Source organism: Peromyscus californicus, unplaced genomic scaffold, assembly GCF_007827085.1.
Source record: "Peromyscus californicus insignis strain IS unplaced genomic scaffold, ASM782708v3 Scaffold_8__1_contigs__length_139910024, whole genome shotgun sequence".
In the NCBI taxonomy this organism is placed as follows: domain Eukaryota; kingdom Metazoa; phylum Chordata; class Mammalia; order Rodentia; family Cricetidae; genus Peromyscus; species Peromyscus californicus.
Window position 1 is genome coordinate 129181189 of NW_026294606.1, and position 18881 is coordinate 129200069.

The 18881-nt window shown below is 45.9% G+C and overlaps 1 protein-coding gene across 2 annotated transcripts in view; it reads right to left on the bottom strand.

Moving 5' to 3' along the window:
• The window catches only part of Tbc1d9 (TBC1 domain family member 9), a 105915-nt gene that overhangs the window by 15741 nt on the left and 71293 nt on the right, over positions 1 to 18881 (bottom strand). For both annotated transcript variants that reach the window (XM_052729613.1, XM_052729614.1), the window contains 7 exons: positions 17687 to 17893; positions 16190 to 16360; positions 15101 to 15251; positions 8354 to 8568; positions 4046 to 4163; positions 2744 to 3029; positions 1811 to 1940 (listed from right to left, as the gene is read on the bottom strand). In XM_052729613.1, the coding sequence (XP_052585573.1) occupies positions 1811 to 1940; positions 2744 to 3029; positions 4046 to 4163; positions 8354 to 8568; positions 15101 to 15251; positions 16190 to 16360; positions 17687 to 17893 (1278 nt within the window). The remainder of the gene's footprint in view (positions 1 to 1810; positions 1941 to 2743; positions 3030 to 4045; positions 4164 to 8353; positions 8569 to 15100; positions 15252 to 16189; positions 16361 to 17686; positions 17894 to 18881) is intronic.

Genomic DNA, 18881 nt, shown 5'->3' on the forward strand with positions numbered 1-18881 from the left:
CATGGCCTGCATGTTTTCCCAACTCAGACAAAAAAGGGAAACATAAGATTTGTTTCCATTAAACAGCCCAATTCAGGACTTGGTAAGAATAGTCATTGAAACGATTCACTCTGGGGTTAACTGAGAGAGAGAAGCTCCCAGGGGAGGGACATCTTTGGATCCCAACAGCAGCTCAGTGAGCCTCTACTCTACCGTGACTGTGGGGGCTGGGCGATGGCTCAGCCAGTGAAGGACTTGCTGCTCAGGGTTGAGGACCTGAGTTCTAATCCCCAAAAGCCTCGTAAAAGAGCCTGTAATACCAGTACTGGGAAGACTGAGACAGGAGGATTTATGGGGCTTTCTGGTAAGGCAACCAAACTTTGGGGCTCCATGTTCAGCAAGAAGATCCTGTCTCAAAAATGTAAGGCGGAAAGCAGCAGAAGAAAACTGATGCCAATCTCTGACCTCGATATGTACGCGTGCGCGCGAGCACACACACACACACACACACACACACACACACACACACACACACACCATCAAGGGCCGAATTTAGTGGCATAGGTCTTGCTAAGATTTTCTAGGACTCAAGAGGCTGACCTGGGAGGACTGACTTCACTTCTGGGACAGGGCAAGGCGGTGCAGAGGTTCCTCCATCTTGGAATCTTGCTGAGGCCATTGCAGGTTTGACTAGAATTTGGGGTCCTTGATGGAGAATCCCGTGGAGAATTACCCAGCTCTACTCCAGAAACCAGAAGTCAGGATGCCCTAACTAACTTATCTAACTTATTTTAGTCTGCTTGGGCGGAACCCCCGACAGCTAACTGATTATCTCAGCATCTGTTAAACTGTTTGCTTCTGCAAAACTGTCAAGTGAGATACCAGGGCATGGTTTCTGCCTTTAAAAACCCAATGGTCTGGACACTTGGGCCACACCTAACTCCCTGAATACTGGGTGTGGTCCCAGTCTGCTGGAATAAAGATTTCCAATTGGCTATTAACTGTGTCTGATTGGTCATCTCTAGTGGGACACTGGTAACACTTGAGATAGCCCAAGATACATAACAAGACATTTTCTCAGTAAAAAGAAAAAGAAATAAAAAATAAATAAATAAAAATTGTCTGAAAGTATATACTTCAGGGGAGTTCTAACTACTTAGTGTGGGAATGGGGAATGAGTCATTGATGGTTTCCCACGATGGCTCCTCAACCCACTGAGCGTTGAATCTGACACTCTTCTAGATCACCTGTTAGAGGGTCAGAGCTTGCCATACCATTTACAACAAGTTAAGGCCCAAGAGAAATCCCGGGGTCCACTCGGCGTCCATCTCTGAGACCAAAACTGTTAGCTTACAGGTCGCCTGCCTCCGACAACTAATTCTCACAATGTGAAAGGGGATGGGATTTCTGTCTGTCCCTAAATTCATATTTAAACTTAATTCCCACTTGCTGAAGCATGGACAGGAAAGGTCTTCTCTTCAGTTGTTTAGGTGAGAAAGAATGCTATAGAAAGGGCTTGCAGAAGCAGGATATTTCTCCTGAACTTCTGCCCCATGAGGACATGGTTCCTCCCACCTGCAGGACACAGATGGTGTCCAAGGAAACAGAAAGATGGGGCTGTATCCCATAAGCACCTGGCTGTAGGCTTCCAAGGCTCTTGAACCATGAGAAGTCCATCCTTAATCTTTATGAAGCAACTGGACTGCTGTATTCTATGGTGACAGGACTAACTGGATTGAGAGGTTGGGAGAGGCGGTGTGGGACCCAAGCCCAGCTGAGCTGGGTGGGAACACGGGGGGACTCTTATCACATGGCTGGGAAGCAGACCCACCTCGTAGGATGTTCCTATGAGTCTGAAGATGTCCACCGCAGGGTAGGGCCCCACATCGTCACTGAGCAGGGAGTGGAGATGAGGGATGGGAGGCAGCGTGCTGTCTTTGTTGGTCACACTGTCTAAGTACCTTAGGTGAGACATGAACCAGCTGTCACTGGAGGAACTGCGATGCCTCAGTTACAGGTCTCTAATTGTACATATTAAGACAAAAATCTAAGACTTTCTTGTCTCTGTTTGTGCTTCTCTTTCTCTTGGAAGTTCTGGGGATTGAACCTAGCAAGCTATGCATCCTGAGCAACTTGATGGCCCCAGCCCCCCTTTTACCTTTAATTTCAAGATAGGTTCTCACTAAGTTGGCCAGGCTGGCTTTAATATATGATTCCCCTGCCTCAGTCTTCTGAACAGCTGGGATTACAGTGTGCAACATCAGACCTTACTAAGATCTTCTTAAAATCAGAAAGAAACTGCCTTTATCTTTAAAGAAAAAGACCGTTGTGCTGGGGGGATGGCTAAGGGGTTAAGAGCACTTGCTGTACAACCTTGAGGGCTGGATCTCAGCACTCACAGAAGCCACGTATCCAAGCACACTGTAACTCCAGCTCTAAGGGAGGCAAAGCGGGAAGAGAGGGAGACCTCTGTTCACTGGCTTCCAAGCTAGCCGAGGAAACATGAGTCCTAGGCTTAGGGAGTGACCCTGCCTCAAGAGGATGGTGGAGGGTGATGGACAAAGATACCCAGTGTCCTCTGCATAGGAGCACAGGTGCATCTACCTGCATATATATGCACATAAATATCATACACATCCGGAAAATAAATAAACCTTAAAAATGAAAAGAATATGAATGTGCCCTGGCCACAGAGAAAAATAGGTCTTTTGGTCAATGAAGTCAAAATCATGAGGTGGCCCCAAAGCCAGACACAGCACAGTACCTCCCCAAAACAGTCATGGCCTCTCCATCGTCCTTGCAGTTTAACAGTTTATCCACGTTGGCATCCAGTACAGCGAGGGCCAACTGGAATATCACTTTGATTCCTTCATAGAAGAAACAGTCCACGACCACCACTGCACTCTCAAACGGCATCACACTGAGGAAGAGTGTGAGGAACCACGAGAGGGAGATGGTAGAAATCACACCCAGGTCCTGCATGCAGTCGTACAGCTGTGGGACGTAGTCTCGTGCCAGCTCCTCGAAGACTCCCTGGTCCACCAGGGCACCTGAGTGGGTGACACAACATGATCGGTTAGCCCTGCACCTCCCTGGAGGACCGAATCAAATGGACGGGCTGTGGTCCACCTCCATTTCTGTTGCTATGACAAAATGCCCTGACGAAAGCAACTCAGGGCAGAAAGGGTGTAATTTATCTCACAGTTCCAGCATAAAGTCCATGACCGCAGGGAACTCAAGGCAGCATGAACCTGGGCAGCTGTTCACACCCACGGGCAAGAGCAGAGAGAAATGGGCACACATTCATACTTCATGCCCAGCTAGCTTTCTCTATGCTTACACAATCCAGGGCCCCAAAACAGGGAATGGTGCTGGGTCTTCTCACATCAGTTAAGGCAGCCAGGACAGTCCTCCACAGACATCCCACAGGCTCCCTGGATCTAGACAGTGCCTCATTGAGACTCTCATCCCCGGCGATTCTGGGTTATGACAAACTGACACTAAGATTGACCATCATACCTGCTTTATGCCCTTATTTATCTAATGACTCTTTAGCTGTGGGGTCCCAAGGCATGGATTGCTTTTCAAAGCTTTTTTTTTTTTCTTTTGAGATTCTAGCTATACACATTTACCACCAGCTTGCTGACATTTTAAGCTGGTATCACACATGTGATGGTCTTTTTTACTGGATTTAGAATCACCCAGCATTCCCAGGAAGGTGTTACTGGAGAAATTTAACTAGGGCTCGAGGGGCCACCCTGAATGTGGGTGTCACTGTCCCAAGGGCTGGGGTCCTAGACTAAATAAAAAAGGAGAAAGCAGACTGAGTGCTGATATTCACTTGTTTCCTGACTGGGACCCAGTGTGACCAGCTGCCTTGGGTTCCCTCTGCCGTGACTTCCCTGTTGGTGGACCCACCGTACGGGCAGATTCGGAGCCACAACAAGCCCTTCCTCTCTCACACTGATTTCTGGCCCGGCATTTGTCACAGCTGATGAGAACTCATGACTCTATGATCCTTTTCCCACGGAGACAGGCTAAGGTGTTTAGCCACAACCACACGTACCTACGACCCTGGTGTTGTAGTAATCGGGAAGCATCCGCTCACACAAGGCTACGAGCAGCCAGAACGCCTCCTCCTCTTTGGCATAGAGAAGCAGTACAGAGGTGACAATGTTCATGGCCTGATGGAAGGAAAGAGGACACCATCAAACACAGTCTGCACACAGCAAACGTATTTGACAGAGAAGCAATCTTGGTAAGTGGTGAGGGGCGATGCCCACTCTAAGTCACTCCCAACTGGAAGCCAGCAGTACTTCAGGACACGCCATTTGACAAGCAGCTTCTGACTCCATTTTGAGGATGAAGGCTGATTGTGCACCCGGCTGAATCTACAAACACCACCATCTGTCTGGTGCCACCCACACAGCACAGACTAAAAATACAACAAAACAACAAAACAAAACAAAAAGATCTATTCCTGCAAGTATATAAGTGACACTCTATAAAGTTATTGGGCTGAACTGAGACTGTGTGGGCACACGAAGGTATCAAAATCAGAAAATTCAGGCCCAAGACCTTGCTGGATATGCCAGACTGAAGGGAGGGTGGAACATTCTCACCTGGATCCCAAAGAGAAGGACACCCAGGGCTGCAATGGGAACAGCTGCCACCAGCTTGTTTTCTGATACCTAGCGAGTGCACGCAGGACAAACAGGCGGAGGACTTGGACTGTCCCAGGGTTATCTGAGTGGCTGAGTTCCCACCGTTGACAAGGCCGACTTGTCCGGGCCTCCACCCATCCGTCTGGGGTTTCTTGCTCTCGTGTAGGCCTGCCTGCTCGCCTCTGCAGCTGGACTGAGCTCTACAGCTTTGTCAAACCTACGAGCCTCGGCACTGATGCTACCACTTCAGCTCCCTCCTCAAGTCAGACCAGGTCCCTTGTCAACACAGGCTCTGTTTACCTTTATGTCAGCCTGTGTCTGAAACCCAAGACTCTTGCACAGCCTCTCTAACCCTCTGGATCCATTCCATAAGACAGATAGACAGACAGAGGGGCAGACAGACTGTATGATGTTCGACATGAGAGTTAATAGTAGTAATCAAGACTGGAATTAAAAACTTGTATTAAGCTGGGCCAGAATGCCAAGAAGGTGGAAGTAGCCGGTAAACTGCTGCCACGGAATCCCCAGCACCTTGTGAATTTGTTGTTATTCATGAGATTCTGGCCTTATGGAAAGACACACGGTGCTTGTCTATGTTTTTGATACAGTTCACTCACAACATTGACTAAAGAAAGAATGAAAAATTAGCCATTCTTGCAGATGCCAATAAACGCCCAAGAAAAGCCAGACAAACAAGCTTAGGATTTCAAGGCCACCAAAGCTTGGTGAGTATTCTTCTGCGTTGTTAGCTTATGACCCTTTAGAATGGAAAGCCAAGTTGTTAGTCCTTTTCAGGAATTGTTCAGGGCCTTTCTTCACTGGCACTGTTGTTTACCTGACTCAAGCATGCACAGGCAAGCCCTTACACAGAGCCTCTGCCTCAGGCCTGTTTGACAAAGCTTTCAGCCTGCTAAATCCTTTCAGTATTCTTAATCCTTAACTCAGTGGAGGTAAATATTTCCCTTTAAACTCCCATAAACAGTTCCTATAACCAAGTACACAGGGCTCCAGGCTGTCCGCAGAGAACAAGGAAACCTTTCAGAGTTGGCGCCCTCCCCCTCATTTCCATCTAGGAAAAGATGCTAAAGATGAATAAAGTAGATTTAAAATCTAAAGTAACCACATTTTATTAAAAGATATTATCAGAAAGCCCATAACTGCTAAGCAGCTCAATGATAAGTGTTCCTTAATTAAAAAATGAAGATCAAAAGATAAAAATGAATTCTATTCTGTCAGAAGCCAAGCAGTTCCTGAGTTTCTTTTGATCTTCCAGAAACCAGTACCAATTCATCAGACTTGTGCAATATAAATCCCCTAAAAGGTGTTTGACTGAAAAGGTTCTTTCTTGCAAGCCTTGGTGTTTCAAGGGAAGTGGTTATTAAAATTCCACATGAGAATTAGCCTGCGGGTTCTGGTCCATGTCTCAGTTAAGGTCAGCTCCTTAGCCATTCAGGCAAGACAGAGCTCCATGGCTGTCATTCTCATGGGTTCTGTATGAGGCGTGAGAGCAGGGGGGCTGGGGGACAAGCTCACTAGCCTTGAATGCCGCCACCAGAGAGAACAAAACAACACTATAAAGTTAATGAATCAGTTTGGAGATACATTCAGTGCTGTCAAAAAGATAAATAATGTGGTATAGGGAAACAGGTGTGTAAACAGGTGTATGTGTGTATGTGTGTGAGAGAGAAAAGAAGCATGTGTGTATATGTCCACATGTAGGAGAAAGATGAGTGTGTCTAAGAGTTAAGTCTCCTTCAGCTTTTCCACAGGTGGTCCAGGAAGACCCACTGATAATGTGGTCTTTGCGTCTAGGATCACCTTATCTTGGAGCGCTTCCTGTCACTTATGCTCAAGGTATCGGTACAAGACACTAAAACATTTACTTCAGCCTGTGTTAAAACATAGCCCTAGTGTGTGAAAAGCCCTAGTGTGTGTTCAGTGGCTTGAGCAGCAGTCATGGCTTAAGAAGATGTAGTAGGAGCAGAAAGGCAATCTTAACAAGAGTGCCATGGAGCCGGGTACTCTGCCCACAGGAGGCTATGGCACGTGGGTCAGGGAGTGATCAGAAGACCCTCACTAGTCACTCAGCTGGACAAGGACCAGAAAAGAAATGCTGCTGATGACTCCCTTCTCAGGACAGTCGTTGTCTATGAAGGTGATGGTGCTCCTTGGGAGACCTCGCCAACATCTAGAGGGGATTTTGATTTTCAGAGTCAGGGTTTATACTGCTGCCTAGAGATAGGAGTCGGAGATGTTGCTGAACATGAAATGCAGCACTAGGTAGCACCCAGGACGAAGAACTCTCTTTCTATAGAAATAATACACTCCTGTGAGAAATCACTCCGCACACCTACAGATGATGGAAAAGCATTTTAGTAATGTGTGCACGGTGAACTGGGGTTAACACCCAAAAAGGATTTGGCCTCCGGTTGGAGGTTTTACTAATATGTATGCACCTCAGGGTGATGCATTTCACACACACCTAGTTGGAGGTTTTACTAACTTATGTGCACCTCGGGGTGATGCATTTCATACACACTGTCATCCTTAAGTCTCCTTCAAGTCTGAGCTGCAGTTCCACTTGGAACAATTTAAACAGAGACAGGACTTGTGAGTCTGGCCATTGGGCAGACAGAGACTTAGCATGGCCAGCATCACAGTTATTTTTGAAGTACACCAGTGATGCTCTTTTTAAATAGTGCTTACCCGGGGTCATCTGCCCATCTAGCTTTTCTCAAGAAGAAAACTGGGGGCTTATGGCAGGCCAGGACTTAACACTGGCTGTGACCCTGTGTTGCCCCCTTGAGCTGTCTGTCAGAGGTGTGTTCTTTGGGGGAAGGGCCTGATGGCTGGTCAGTCCTGGTGAACAGATATTCACATCTTAGTATCATAAATTTAGCTTATCTCTAAAGGTGTGGTTAGCATACTACTTACCTCTGAGGTACTTAGGGGACAGCGCCCCCTTAGCCAAATTCTATTTGTGTGATTTAATGTCTCCTAAACAGATCTATTAACAAAATCTTTAAAACATCAGTTCTATCACTTTGAGTTTCTCGGACATCACTCTAACCCACAATGTCCATAGTGCCAAGATTGGGGCACCCTGCTGCAATGACTCCCACTAGCCTAGATAGAGCTTTCCTGACCATTATCTGCTGGCAAACAAAACCAAGGAAATGTTTACTTTGTCAGTATAAATGTTAGGCAGGAGGTCAGCTCTGCAGGGGACTGACCAACTAGGCCCGAAAGAATGGACATGATGAACCGTGGTGGGTTAGCTCAGAGTCCCCCAAACCGATGTAAGGATCAATGGCTGACAGTGGAGCAGCCTGGCTAGCTCAGACTCCTCCAGGAGAGGCGTAGAGCGCTGTTGCCATTTCCCCAAGCAAACTTTGGGTTTCTTAAACCCCCACATACATATTCTTGCTTCGTACGTGTCTATGTGCAACAGACCAAAATCTGTGCGAAACAGTGTTTTGAGAAAAAGCATCCCCTATAAGTGACCACGTGAGGCAGGCGTGAGGGCGAGACAAGCTGCTGCCTCCTGGGTTTGGGGCCATTGCTGCTTGGCTGGGCCAGCTCCGGCTTCCTTGCTTGCTCTAATTAAACTCCTGGCAGGTAGATCTGGTGCTGAGTCTCATCTGAATGTGCCTCTTTCAGGACTGGAGGACACTTAGAGCCCTCCCCAAACATAAACTCGTGGCAATTACCTGGCAATACCCTATGTTGGGATTGCGAAAAGCGTAAGCCGTTAAGACTCTTCTCAGAGCTGCGATGCCCATTTCGTTCTGGAAAGCGGGGTGTTCTGGAAGGGAGCGGTGTAAGTCTCTCTCAATCTCCTCGGTGGCAAGATTGTATTTCCCCATAGACTTCTCCACTAGGTCCTCATAGTACCCGGGGTGTGTGGCCTTTTCGTTGATGGCCCCTGGGAAGCACACAACAAATAGGACATCAACAAAGCTGAAGTCCTGCTGTCCCAGCTGTAGAGCCCCGCCCGGCTGAAACTCTGCTTGCCCATCCATCAAAGGAAATTGAAAAAAAGAAAATCACCCTGGAGACTGTTTTCACTTACATCTAGACTGGTAATTTATCCATGGCCTCCTTCCCTCTCTCAGCCCCACGGCAACATGGCCACTCCACCTTCCAGCATGAGCTAGAGGTCCACAAAACTGCTTTCCAAGCTTACACAGACAGAGCCAAGGGCTGCTTGGGGGCAGACTTGGGAAGTCAGACAGAATAAGCCAGGCTAAGTTGTTCTCACTCTTAGTTGCTCTTTTTGCTTTTAATTTATGAGAAATTTTGTTAAAATTTCACTTGAGAAGGAGGAATGCCTCTCAGGAATGCCTTTTAGGCCCGTTTCTTACAGAACACAGCAACAGTGACGGGGGGTGGGGGGGCAGGGGTGTAGAAGGAAGCCTTGGAAGGGTTAAGGGCTCTGTAAGGCAGCAGGCAGGGTGAGGCTGAGGGTCCTCCAGTAACGATGCGTCCCTACCACTGATGGGGGGCTTCTGGGTGATAGGGATGGGGTTGCAGAATGGAGCTGATGTGAGATACTCATGTTAAGATTCTTGAAGACAGAAAAACCCCGGGTATGCACATATCTAAAGCTAATATCACCAGGAATTTACATTACCATTGGGAAAACGGAGAACCCACATGCAGAGAATGGACTGCACCCTGACCTCACACTACATTCCCAACCAACAGCACGGATGGAGGACTAGAGCATAAGCCAGAAAGCCAAAAAGCTGCCCGAGGAAAAGAGGGGGGACACTCTTGACAGAGCAGTTCGGTTTGGGATATGATATCAACCACACCCACAGGGCACAGGCAGCAAAAGCAGAAACCGGTAAGGTCACCTAAGTTCAAAAGCTTGGCTCATAACAGAGAGCAATCAACAGAGTGCAAAGGAAACAGACAGGACAGAAGAAAACACAAATAAACCATGTATCCGATAAAGAGTAATTATCCAGAATGTAAAACTATACAAGGAATTTGGGTGTCTCAGTAAAAGCACTCCCCATGCAAGCCTGATCAACTGAGTTTCATCTCTGGATCCAGAGTGGAGAGGATCAACACAAAATACTTTGTTTTCTGACCTCCACATGTGCACTGTGGTACACACACACACATACACACACACATACACCATATACACATTCTAATAATAAATAAAATAAAACAAATAGGGGCTGGAGAGATGGCTCTTGCAGAGGGCCTGAGTTCAGTTTCTGGTAACCAAGTCAGGCAGTTCCCAAGTGTCTGTACCTCTTACTTCAGAGGACTTAATGCCCTGTACTGGTCTCCAAGAACACCTACACAAATGGAAAATACACACACAGAGACATGCTAAAACATAAATAATGCTAATACTAGTCATTTTTAAATATGTAAGAAATTCATATAAAAATAGCAAAAAAGTGCAAAATACTAACAAATCAGCAAAAGTCCAATTAAAAGTAGGCAAAGAAACAGACATGAAAAGAGGCATACCACTGGGCAACAGGTACATGAGAAGGTACCCTCCCACTAATCATTAGTAGTGAAAAATGAATATATTAAAGATGCAGGATACAGGATAAATACACAAAAATAAACTCCATGTATATATGCTAGCAAAGAACAACTGTCAAACAAAACAAATCCATTTATAATGAGATCAAAAACTGAAATATTCAGAAGTAACTGTCAGACTTAGCATAAGCTACAAGCAGCTCAAAGAAATGAACAAAGACCCAAATAAACAGAAAGAGCTCCTCTGTCCATAGACTGGAACTGCTAAGATAGGAAAAACCCACCCCCAACTCACCTACAGACTTAACACAACACCATCAAAATCACAGGAGTCCTTTCTGTAGAGACTGATTAGCTTGACCCTAAACTCTTTGGAAATGTAAGTGACCCTAAATGGCCAAAACAATCTTGAAAGAAAAAACAATTATTGAAGGGTTCATATTCCTTTGCCTCACAACTTACTACCAAGTTACAGTAATGGAGGCTGTGTGATACTGGCTTAGACAGACATATAAACCAATGGATTAAAACTTGAAGTCTAGACATAAATCCCCATATTTGTGGTCCTTTTTGAGGTGTTAAGACAACTCAATTCCGGGAAGCAGTCTTTTCAACAAATGATTCCAGGACATCACGACATTCATATGGAAAGGATGAAGTTAGGCCATTCCTTCTACCACACAGAAAGTAACTCAGTTGGATCAGTGATCTAAATCTCGAGTCTCATTAGAAAACACAGGTCCAAGCCAGTGGTTCTCAGCTTTCCTAGGGCTGCAAACCTTTAATACAGCTCCTCATGTTGTAGTGACCCCCAACCACAAGATTATTTTCATTGCTACTTCTTCTTTTTTTTTTTTTTGGTTTTTCGAGACAGGGTTTCTCTGTGTAGCTTTGCGCCTTTCCTGGAACTCGCTTTGGAGACCAGGCTGGCCTCGAACTCACAGAGATCCGCCTGGCTCTGCCTCCAGAGTGCTGGGATTAAAGGCGTGCGCCACCACTGCCCGGCGCTACTTCTTAACTGTAATTTTGCTACTGTTATGAATTGTAATGTAAATATCTGTGTTTTGTGATGGTCTTGGGTGACCCCAATGAAAGGGTGGTTCAACACCATGGGTCATGACCCACAGGTTGAGAACCACTGGTCTAAGTTCTCATGCCTTAAAAGTACAGTGACAAAAGAAAAATCATACTCCCTCAAAATCTTAAAAATGGTGCTTCAAAGCATTCAGAGAATGAAAACACAGGCAACAGAATGGAATTGTTTGAAAACTCGCATAAGAGATTTGTATCCAAAACCAATTAAAAAACTCATAACTTGGTAATTGAAATATTACATAATTTAAAGTGAGCAAAGAACTTCAATAGATATTTCTACAGAAAAACTATATAAACAGCCAATAGATGATTGAGGAAATTAATTAAAACCACAACTAGAGAACTGGTCAAACTGTGGAGAATAAGCGACTGTGGAATGCTCAGCTCCAAATGGGGTGTGTGACCTGTCCCTTCACCCCTCCCCCAAGGCTCAGGGGACAACACAGAACACAGGATGGAACGACTGTCAAGGTTGGCAAGGACTGCTCTCCAATAGTGTCTGCTGGAGTCACAGGGCAGAAGCTCACAAGGCCACGCCCCTAGCTGACAATTAATGGCTGCTGGAGAAGGAAGAGTCAGGTTTCTTCAGGGGTGTGGCCTCTGGTAGGCTGACTACACACAATGTATGGCCTACACCCATAGGCATATGGGCAACATTAACTGGATTCAGTCGGTTTTACAAAGGAAGGGACGAAGAACAGAAATTTGGAAGCTGTGGAATGCCAGTAGGTCCAGAAAGAGTTGGAGGGGGTGTAAGGGTGAAATGATCAAAATACATTATAATCATGTACGAAATACTCAAAGAATGAATTAAAATATTATATGCAGTTAAAAAATGACCAAATCAAACCAACATAAACAACTTCCCCAAGCCGGGCCGTGGTGCACGCCTTTAATCCCAGCACTTGGGAGACAGAAGCAGGTGGATCTCTGTGAGTTCGAGCTCAGCCTGGGCTACAGAGTGAGTTCCAGGACAGCCAGGGCTACACAGAGAGACTGTGTCTCAAACAAACAAACAAACAAACAAACACTCAACTTCCCTTAAACTCAAGTCCTAGGTTAGAAAGCACTGACACCCACTGGGTGAGCAATAACAGACATCAGTGAATGACAAGGGGGATGTGGAGAGACTGGAACCTCAAGCTTCACGGGTGGGGGGGTGGGGGGTGGGGGGGGTGGACGTTTAAAGATGAGCTGCACCAGCCAAAATCCTAGGGGTTGCTTAAAAGGTAAAGCATGGAGTCATCAGAAGGGCCAGAAATTCTACACACACACACACACACACACACACACACACACACACACACACACACACTCACTCACTCACTCACTCACAAAAGTCTCCAAAAGTCATGCCAACCCTCCCAGCAGAGCCTAAACTGGCGGTCAAGTGACAAACGTGTGAAGTGCAGCGCTGGGCTCTAATAAGGAGTGAAATGTTGATACAGGCTGCAACGTGCTTGAACTCTGCAAATGCCATCCTAGGTGGAAGTCAGTCAGGAAACACTGAGTGTCCACAGCAGGCAATCTACAGCGGCAGATTGTAGGTGACCACTCTCTCCCATGGCTGCAGGACGTGAAGACTGACTGGCAAACGAGTATGGGTTATTTCTTTTGAGAACGGTGACAATGGTCTAAAATCAACTGTGCTGACCAGGACATGAGTTTATGGATATTCCAGAGCACTAGGTTGTGTGCACTTTAGCAAATCTTATGTTATAGCTCAAAAGAGGTTTAATTTAAAACAAACAGTAAAGTACACAGAGAATGACAAAGTAAACATGTACATTTCATTTTAGAAAACACTGTCACCAAACCAATGGTTGGCCCTGTCCCAGTGCCTGACAATGGCCGGCTGGTTGGCAGCATCCTGACATTGGCTCTGCTCTCCCTGGGGACAGACTGAATGTGACTTCATTAGGTCCAGAGCACAAGCAGCAGCCTTAAGGGGCATTGGAAGGAACAGGTCCGAACATGGGCTTCCCGGTCAGAGGATGGACGACCTTTACGGGCAGGCTGGCTCCCGTGTGTACCCCACTCATCAGCGTATGGACATATACACAGCAAAGGGTGCTGTGCAGACATGCCACCTTTTGGTCACATACAGCCCCTCTGTTAGACAAAACACTGACTGGAACCCTCTACCTGAGTCTGTCTCTGTGAGTGGGTTATGTGCTGCTGCTGTAGACTGGCTTCATGGTGAATTCATCTGAATCTAAAATGTAGCTATAAATAAGTTCTAATTGAAGGAGAGGGAGAGAAAGGAACTTTTCCCGTATTCTGTCAGTGCTCTGAATCTGATTGTCAAGGTGACCAGGCTGGGTAAGAGAACTCTACAAGATGATGGTCTTCTCTGACACGTGATTAGAGAGTGCCATGCTCCAACCCGAGCTTCCTTTTGCTTTTTCTGAAATAACGTCTTCTTAAGTAACCCAGGTTGGTGATGGACTAACTATGGATCCCAGGCTGGCCTTGAACTTGAAGAGATTGTCCTGCCTCAGCCTCCACAGTCTTAGGATTGCAAACATCCACCCCATGCCCAGCTCACATTTAACTTCTAAATGAGGACCTGTGTCTGGTCTACTTAAGGAAATAGGGAAAAAACAAAAAATCAAGTTTACACAAAATAGATAAAACCATTTTTATCTTTATTTTATTTTTAGGATTTGATCCTCTTATTTCTGAGATATATCCCGTGATAGGCAATTTTCCATTTATATCTACTTTTAGAAAGATCCACAAGTGTTTGCAAGGCTTTCTTGTAAGACCAGTCACTTTATTTTTAAGTTTCAATATTATTTTTTTTTGGAGTAAAAAGATTTAATAATGGTACTTGGATAGGGCCATCTCTAGGTTCAAATAAAAATATTCTCATGGACCTAGTTAGAGTGGTGACATTTCCCATCTTCATCAGCTAAAGCAACTGATCTATGATTCAAGGGAAGGTCAGTGATGGCCAAAGGTATGTTCTGTGGTTGGGGTACAAAGATTTTTGAGGTGCACTAGATGTTTCCAGATGGCAGAAAACAGTGGTAGCTTATCCTGAAAGACTAAAATATTAAAATAAAAATATTGAGTGGAAAAAAATTACAGAAAATTGGTTCACAATTTTAGATGACTTTTAATGTAGACTATTGTTACAGTGGCTTTGTTTTATTGTTGTTTATTAATATTTTACCCTGCCTCGTTAGTAAGTTAGCCTTTATCACAAATATGCACGTGTGTATAGGAAAATCTATAGCACATACAGGATCAAAGACTGCTGTGTGTGACTGAGGGGTCTTGGAAAGCATTCCTTGAGGACAGAGTGTAATGCAAGCAGCCACCAATCATTTCTGGAGACCTTTCTCAGTGGTTTCCATGCCAGCAGGTGGCCCGTCCTCCTGTAAGTACCCTCTCATCCACACTCTGATAGGTCAGCCTAATTACGCTCACTGGCTCACTAACTAGACCTCAGCGAATTCTTTCTTTAGTCATCCATGGGTGCCCTAGTTGGGGTGAGTAGACATATGCCCACATCTCCCCAGGAAAAGTCCACACAACAGGGTCCACTGCAGGAGAAGGAGCATTTCAACTCACAAAGTGTCACATTCCTACTTCAGATTCTGTTTCCTCCCCCTAAACAGTCTCACTGGAGAAACGGGTGAGGTGAGGGGATTGGACAGCAGGAACTACTGGCCTTGGGTACCCCGTGAGCGAACAGTTACTACGGCAGACTTCAGTACCCGGTGAGGAAACCAGATCCAGCTTTGATTTGGGGTCTCTTATCTCAAAGGACTTGGGATGCCTCGGTAGAGGTTGGGAGGAGGCCCCAGTCACCCAGCAGTGCTGCTCTTAGCCCCCCCTACCTGAAAGCAGCAGCCAGAGCTCTCCACGCATGCTCTCTGGGATCCCCTTCAGCACCAGCTCCCGAGTCTTCTCTGTGCGGTACATGCAGATCCCCTGCCCATACTCAGCAAAGTGAATCTTCCAGGCTTGCTCTTTCAAAAACTCTTTGGCCTGAAAAACATAATGGAACATGACTGATGTCCCAGAAGGCTCTGGGGGGAAGTGCTGAGGACTGTCATGACAGATTGGAATGCAATCCCTGTTGAACTGACAGAACTCCGGAGAATGTAGAACTCAGATGTTAAGAGTTCTTTCCTGCCAGGCGGTGGTGGCGCACGCCTTTAATCCCAGCACTCGGGAGGCAGAGCCAGGCGGATCTCTGTGAGTTCGAGGCCAGCCTGGGCTACCAAGTGAGTTCCAGGAGAGGCGCAAAGCTACACAGAGAAACCCTGTCTCGAAAAACCAAAAAAAAAAAAAAAAGAGTTCTTTCCTAATTTTATCCATCAATCATAGCCTGTTCCGTCACCAAGCTTTCTATTCAGTATCAGGGTCCTCCTTAATGGGCCAGTAGAATGCTAATCATACCTGTGGTTTTATGTGAATGTGAACTGGTGACTTTTAAACCTGCTCTGAGCAAGCATGTGCTTATTTGTTGTTTGGCTTACACAGTAGTTAAAACAAGACCAAAGACAAAGAAAAGTAGTCAGACTGGTGTTGTGACTCTCGATGCTCCAGTAAATCACTCTGTTATCTAACAACATAGTTAGATAGATACTGCTTTACTAGTTTGTGGGAAAAATATGTTAGAGACATTTCTACAGACATTTTTGGCCACTTCTGTAGATGTTAATTAGTTTAATTCCATTAAAAATATCTACATGGGGACTAGAGAGATGGCTCAGTGGTAAAGAGTATACAATCAGAATTCAGACCCCGGCATTCCCATAAGTCAGGAATCTCGAAATCGCCTGGAGCTCCAGCTCCAAGGGGTCTGTGCACACACATGCATTAATGCGCACATGTGTACAAATTCCAGATATGAATCTTAAAATGTTTTAATGGTTTTGTTTCAATACAGCAAGTTTTGGTGAAATGCAAGAGGTACCTACCAATTTTGGGTTGAATTCTTCTGGAGATCGCCGCCGGTACATGGTCATGAGGGTCTGTGTGGCTGTGGGGACGCTGTTGCCATTGAGGTTAAAGGAGCGCTCTCCATCAGGGTCGGAGCTAGTGCTTCTCTGGGGACTGGAGGAAACGAGGCTGCTGGGCCGAGAGTACACCTGTCAATGGAGAGGGACACGTGGATGGGCCTGGAAGCACTATTGACTCCTTTGTGTCTTCTGTACAGATATTAATAGCTAGGTTATGTTTTCCCATATGCTTCTTGCTACGTGAAGAAACGGGAAATGCCAACATGTCAATACTTTTTCAGGAGTTATATTGGGGCAAAAGTCATAATCAACAGTACTTCAGTGTTCAAAATAGATTTCTCAGGACCAGGCATGTAGCTCAGCTGGTATAGAGTGTTTGCTTACTATACACAATGCTCTGGATTTGATCCCAGCAACACATGAACTGGGTGTGGTGCCACATGACTCTAAGCCAGAATTGAAAGTTCAAGGCCATCTTCAGCCTCACAGCAAGTTCCAGACCAGGCTCATATACATGAGATACTTTCTCAAAAAATGAAACAAAAGAAAAAAAAATGTGCAAAGATTTATATTATCTGCAGAGAAACCAGAGTACCATTGTCAAGTAACGAATTATTACAATAAAGTATTTCCCTTGCATTATTTCAACAAAAGTGGTTGGTTTTCTGTTTCACCGATTTGCCTCTTTGTGAAGCATGACACAGAGGAAGCAAAAGCTTTGGAGACTGCTTGTTCTCCTACTGTCTAGTTTCTGGCATCTCAAAAATGCTACAAAAGTGGCCAGGCGGCAGGGACAAGGACGGTACGTGCAACCTCACCATCTTTAAAATATGGGTTAGCTAACAGAAACTTCCTCCATCGCTCTAGCTAGGTGCCTGTCTTCTCAGGGTTCCAGCTTCCCTGGATGGTGGCCTAATGTGTATTTCATCACAGAAACATCACCATACTGAAGCTATATTTCAGGTCTGACTTCACTTAGAGACTTCTGTGTTCTTCCCACTGATGTCACCAAATAGAAAAAGTCACTTTCCACGCAATCAGGTCAAATCACTTAAGGACAACTCCAATGTAAAGAAAAGAGGCTTAAACTGGGCCTGGGGGTGTAAGTCTGTGACCCCAGTCAAGGGTCGAGGCGTACATGGGCTATGAAGTGAGTTCAAGGCCAGCCTGGAGAACCTAGTGAAGGCTGGGCTCGTAGCTCTGTAGCAGAGTACTTGCCTCTTATGTGTGAAGCCATAAGGGATGCTGGACCATCTTGAAGTTTTTTTTTTAGAGCTATAATCAAATACCAATTCCTTATAGCAAGACAATCTTGCTGAAATATTGTACTGGTACTGGGGCAGGGGGCTTAGCACAGCTGTTAAATCTGACAAGCTGGACAAGTTGGACAAGGAGGTGCACACTCCAGGCCTGAGCACAGGAGTACCCCACTACGCTCAGGCGTCTCCTACCAACCTCATCATCAGAACTGTTGCAGCTTCCCGAGAACTCTCTGTCTGAGTAGATTCGAGAAGTCGTTTGCTGCAGGAAATCTGAGATCCTCTGCACCAGGAAGTCTCTGTCTTTCAAGTTGGCAAACAGGAAGGTCATTCTGTTCCTGGTGCTGATGGAGAGGGGGCTGGGGAGCACACTGCAGCTGTCAGCCTTCTCCACGATGGTCACCTGAGGAAACAGGAAGCAGGGGCCCTGCATGGGAAGGACTGGAAATGAAGGAGCAAGGGAGTCCTAATTCCCTGGAGGAGCCATCCATGCCCGCATTAGACAAATGACGACCCTTCCAATTCTGCCCCAATGAAACATAATGCCTTATACAAATCAAACTGGGGTCGATACCAGAAACTAGAACTATCCTTCTGGGTTTTTCCAAACCAGGGGGTGTTTTTCAGCAACCAGAGGCATATTTGGTTGTCACAAGTGGAGAAGTGACAGTTGCCTAGTCAGGGATGCTGCCAGACACCCTGCGGAGGCACAGGTCTGCAGCAATAACTGGCCCCGGATGCCCAGGGTGCCAAGGTTGAGAACTGAAAAGGAATTCCAGTTTTTCATTAAAATTTCATGGAGCAAAAGGAGACAGGACTCCTAGCTGTGGTGTCATCAGTAAGAGAGGAAGCAATTCCAATGCTGGCTCCTTTTACTAAGTAAAGGCTAGCTTTCAAAACACTACCAGTCCATTGGGTACATCGTGTAGACGCCAGGGCTTGGCCGCTAACGCTTTCAAGGACTTGTTCGGAGCAGACATGATATAAACAACTCAGCTGAAGCCCTATGTGCGCCTGCAGACTCTGTGTGCCTGTGTGTGTCTGTGTGTCTGTCTGTGTGTGTGACTGTGTGTTCACACAAGTCTACTACAGTGTGAAAGAAAAGGGAAGGAGAAATAGCTGTCTTTAAACTGAAGACATATGTCTCTGCGCGTTTTTTTGTGAGCGTTGTGTTTGTGAATATGTGTTTTTCTGTGTGTGCAGGTGGGAATGTGCATGTGTGTGCACAGGCATGGGCAAGTCAGGAGGAAATTCTGAGTGTCTTCCTCAATCACTTTTCTACCTCACTTTTTGAGACAGGGTTGCTCCTGAACTGGGAGTTCACCAGTTCGGCTAGGCTGGCTGGCCAGGGAGCGTCAGGGACCCGTCAGCCTTTGCTGCCCAAACAGGAG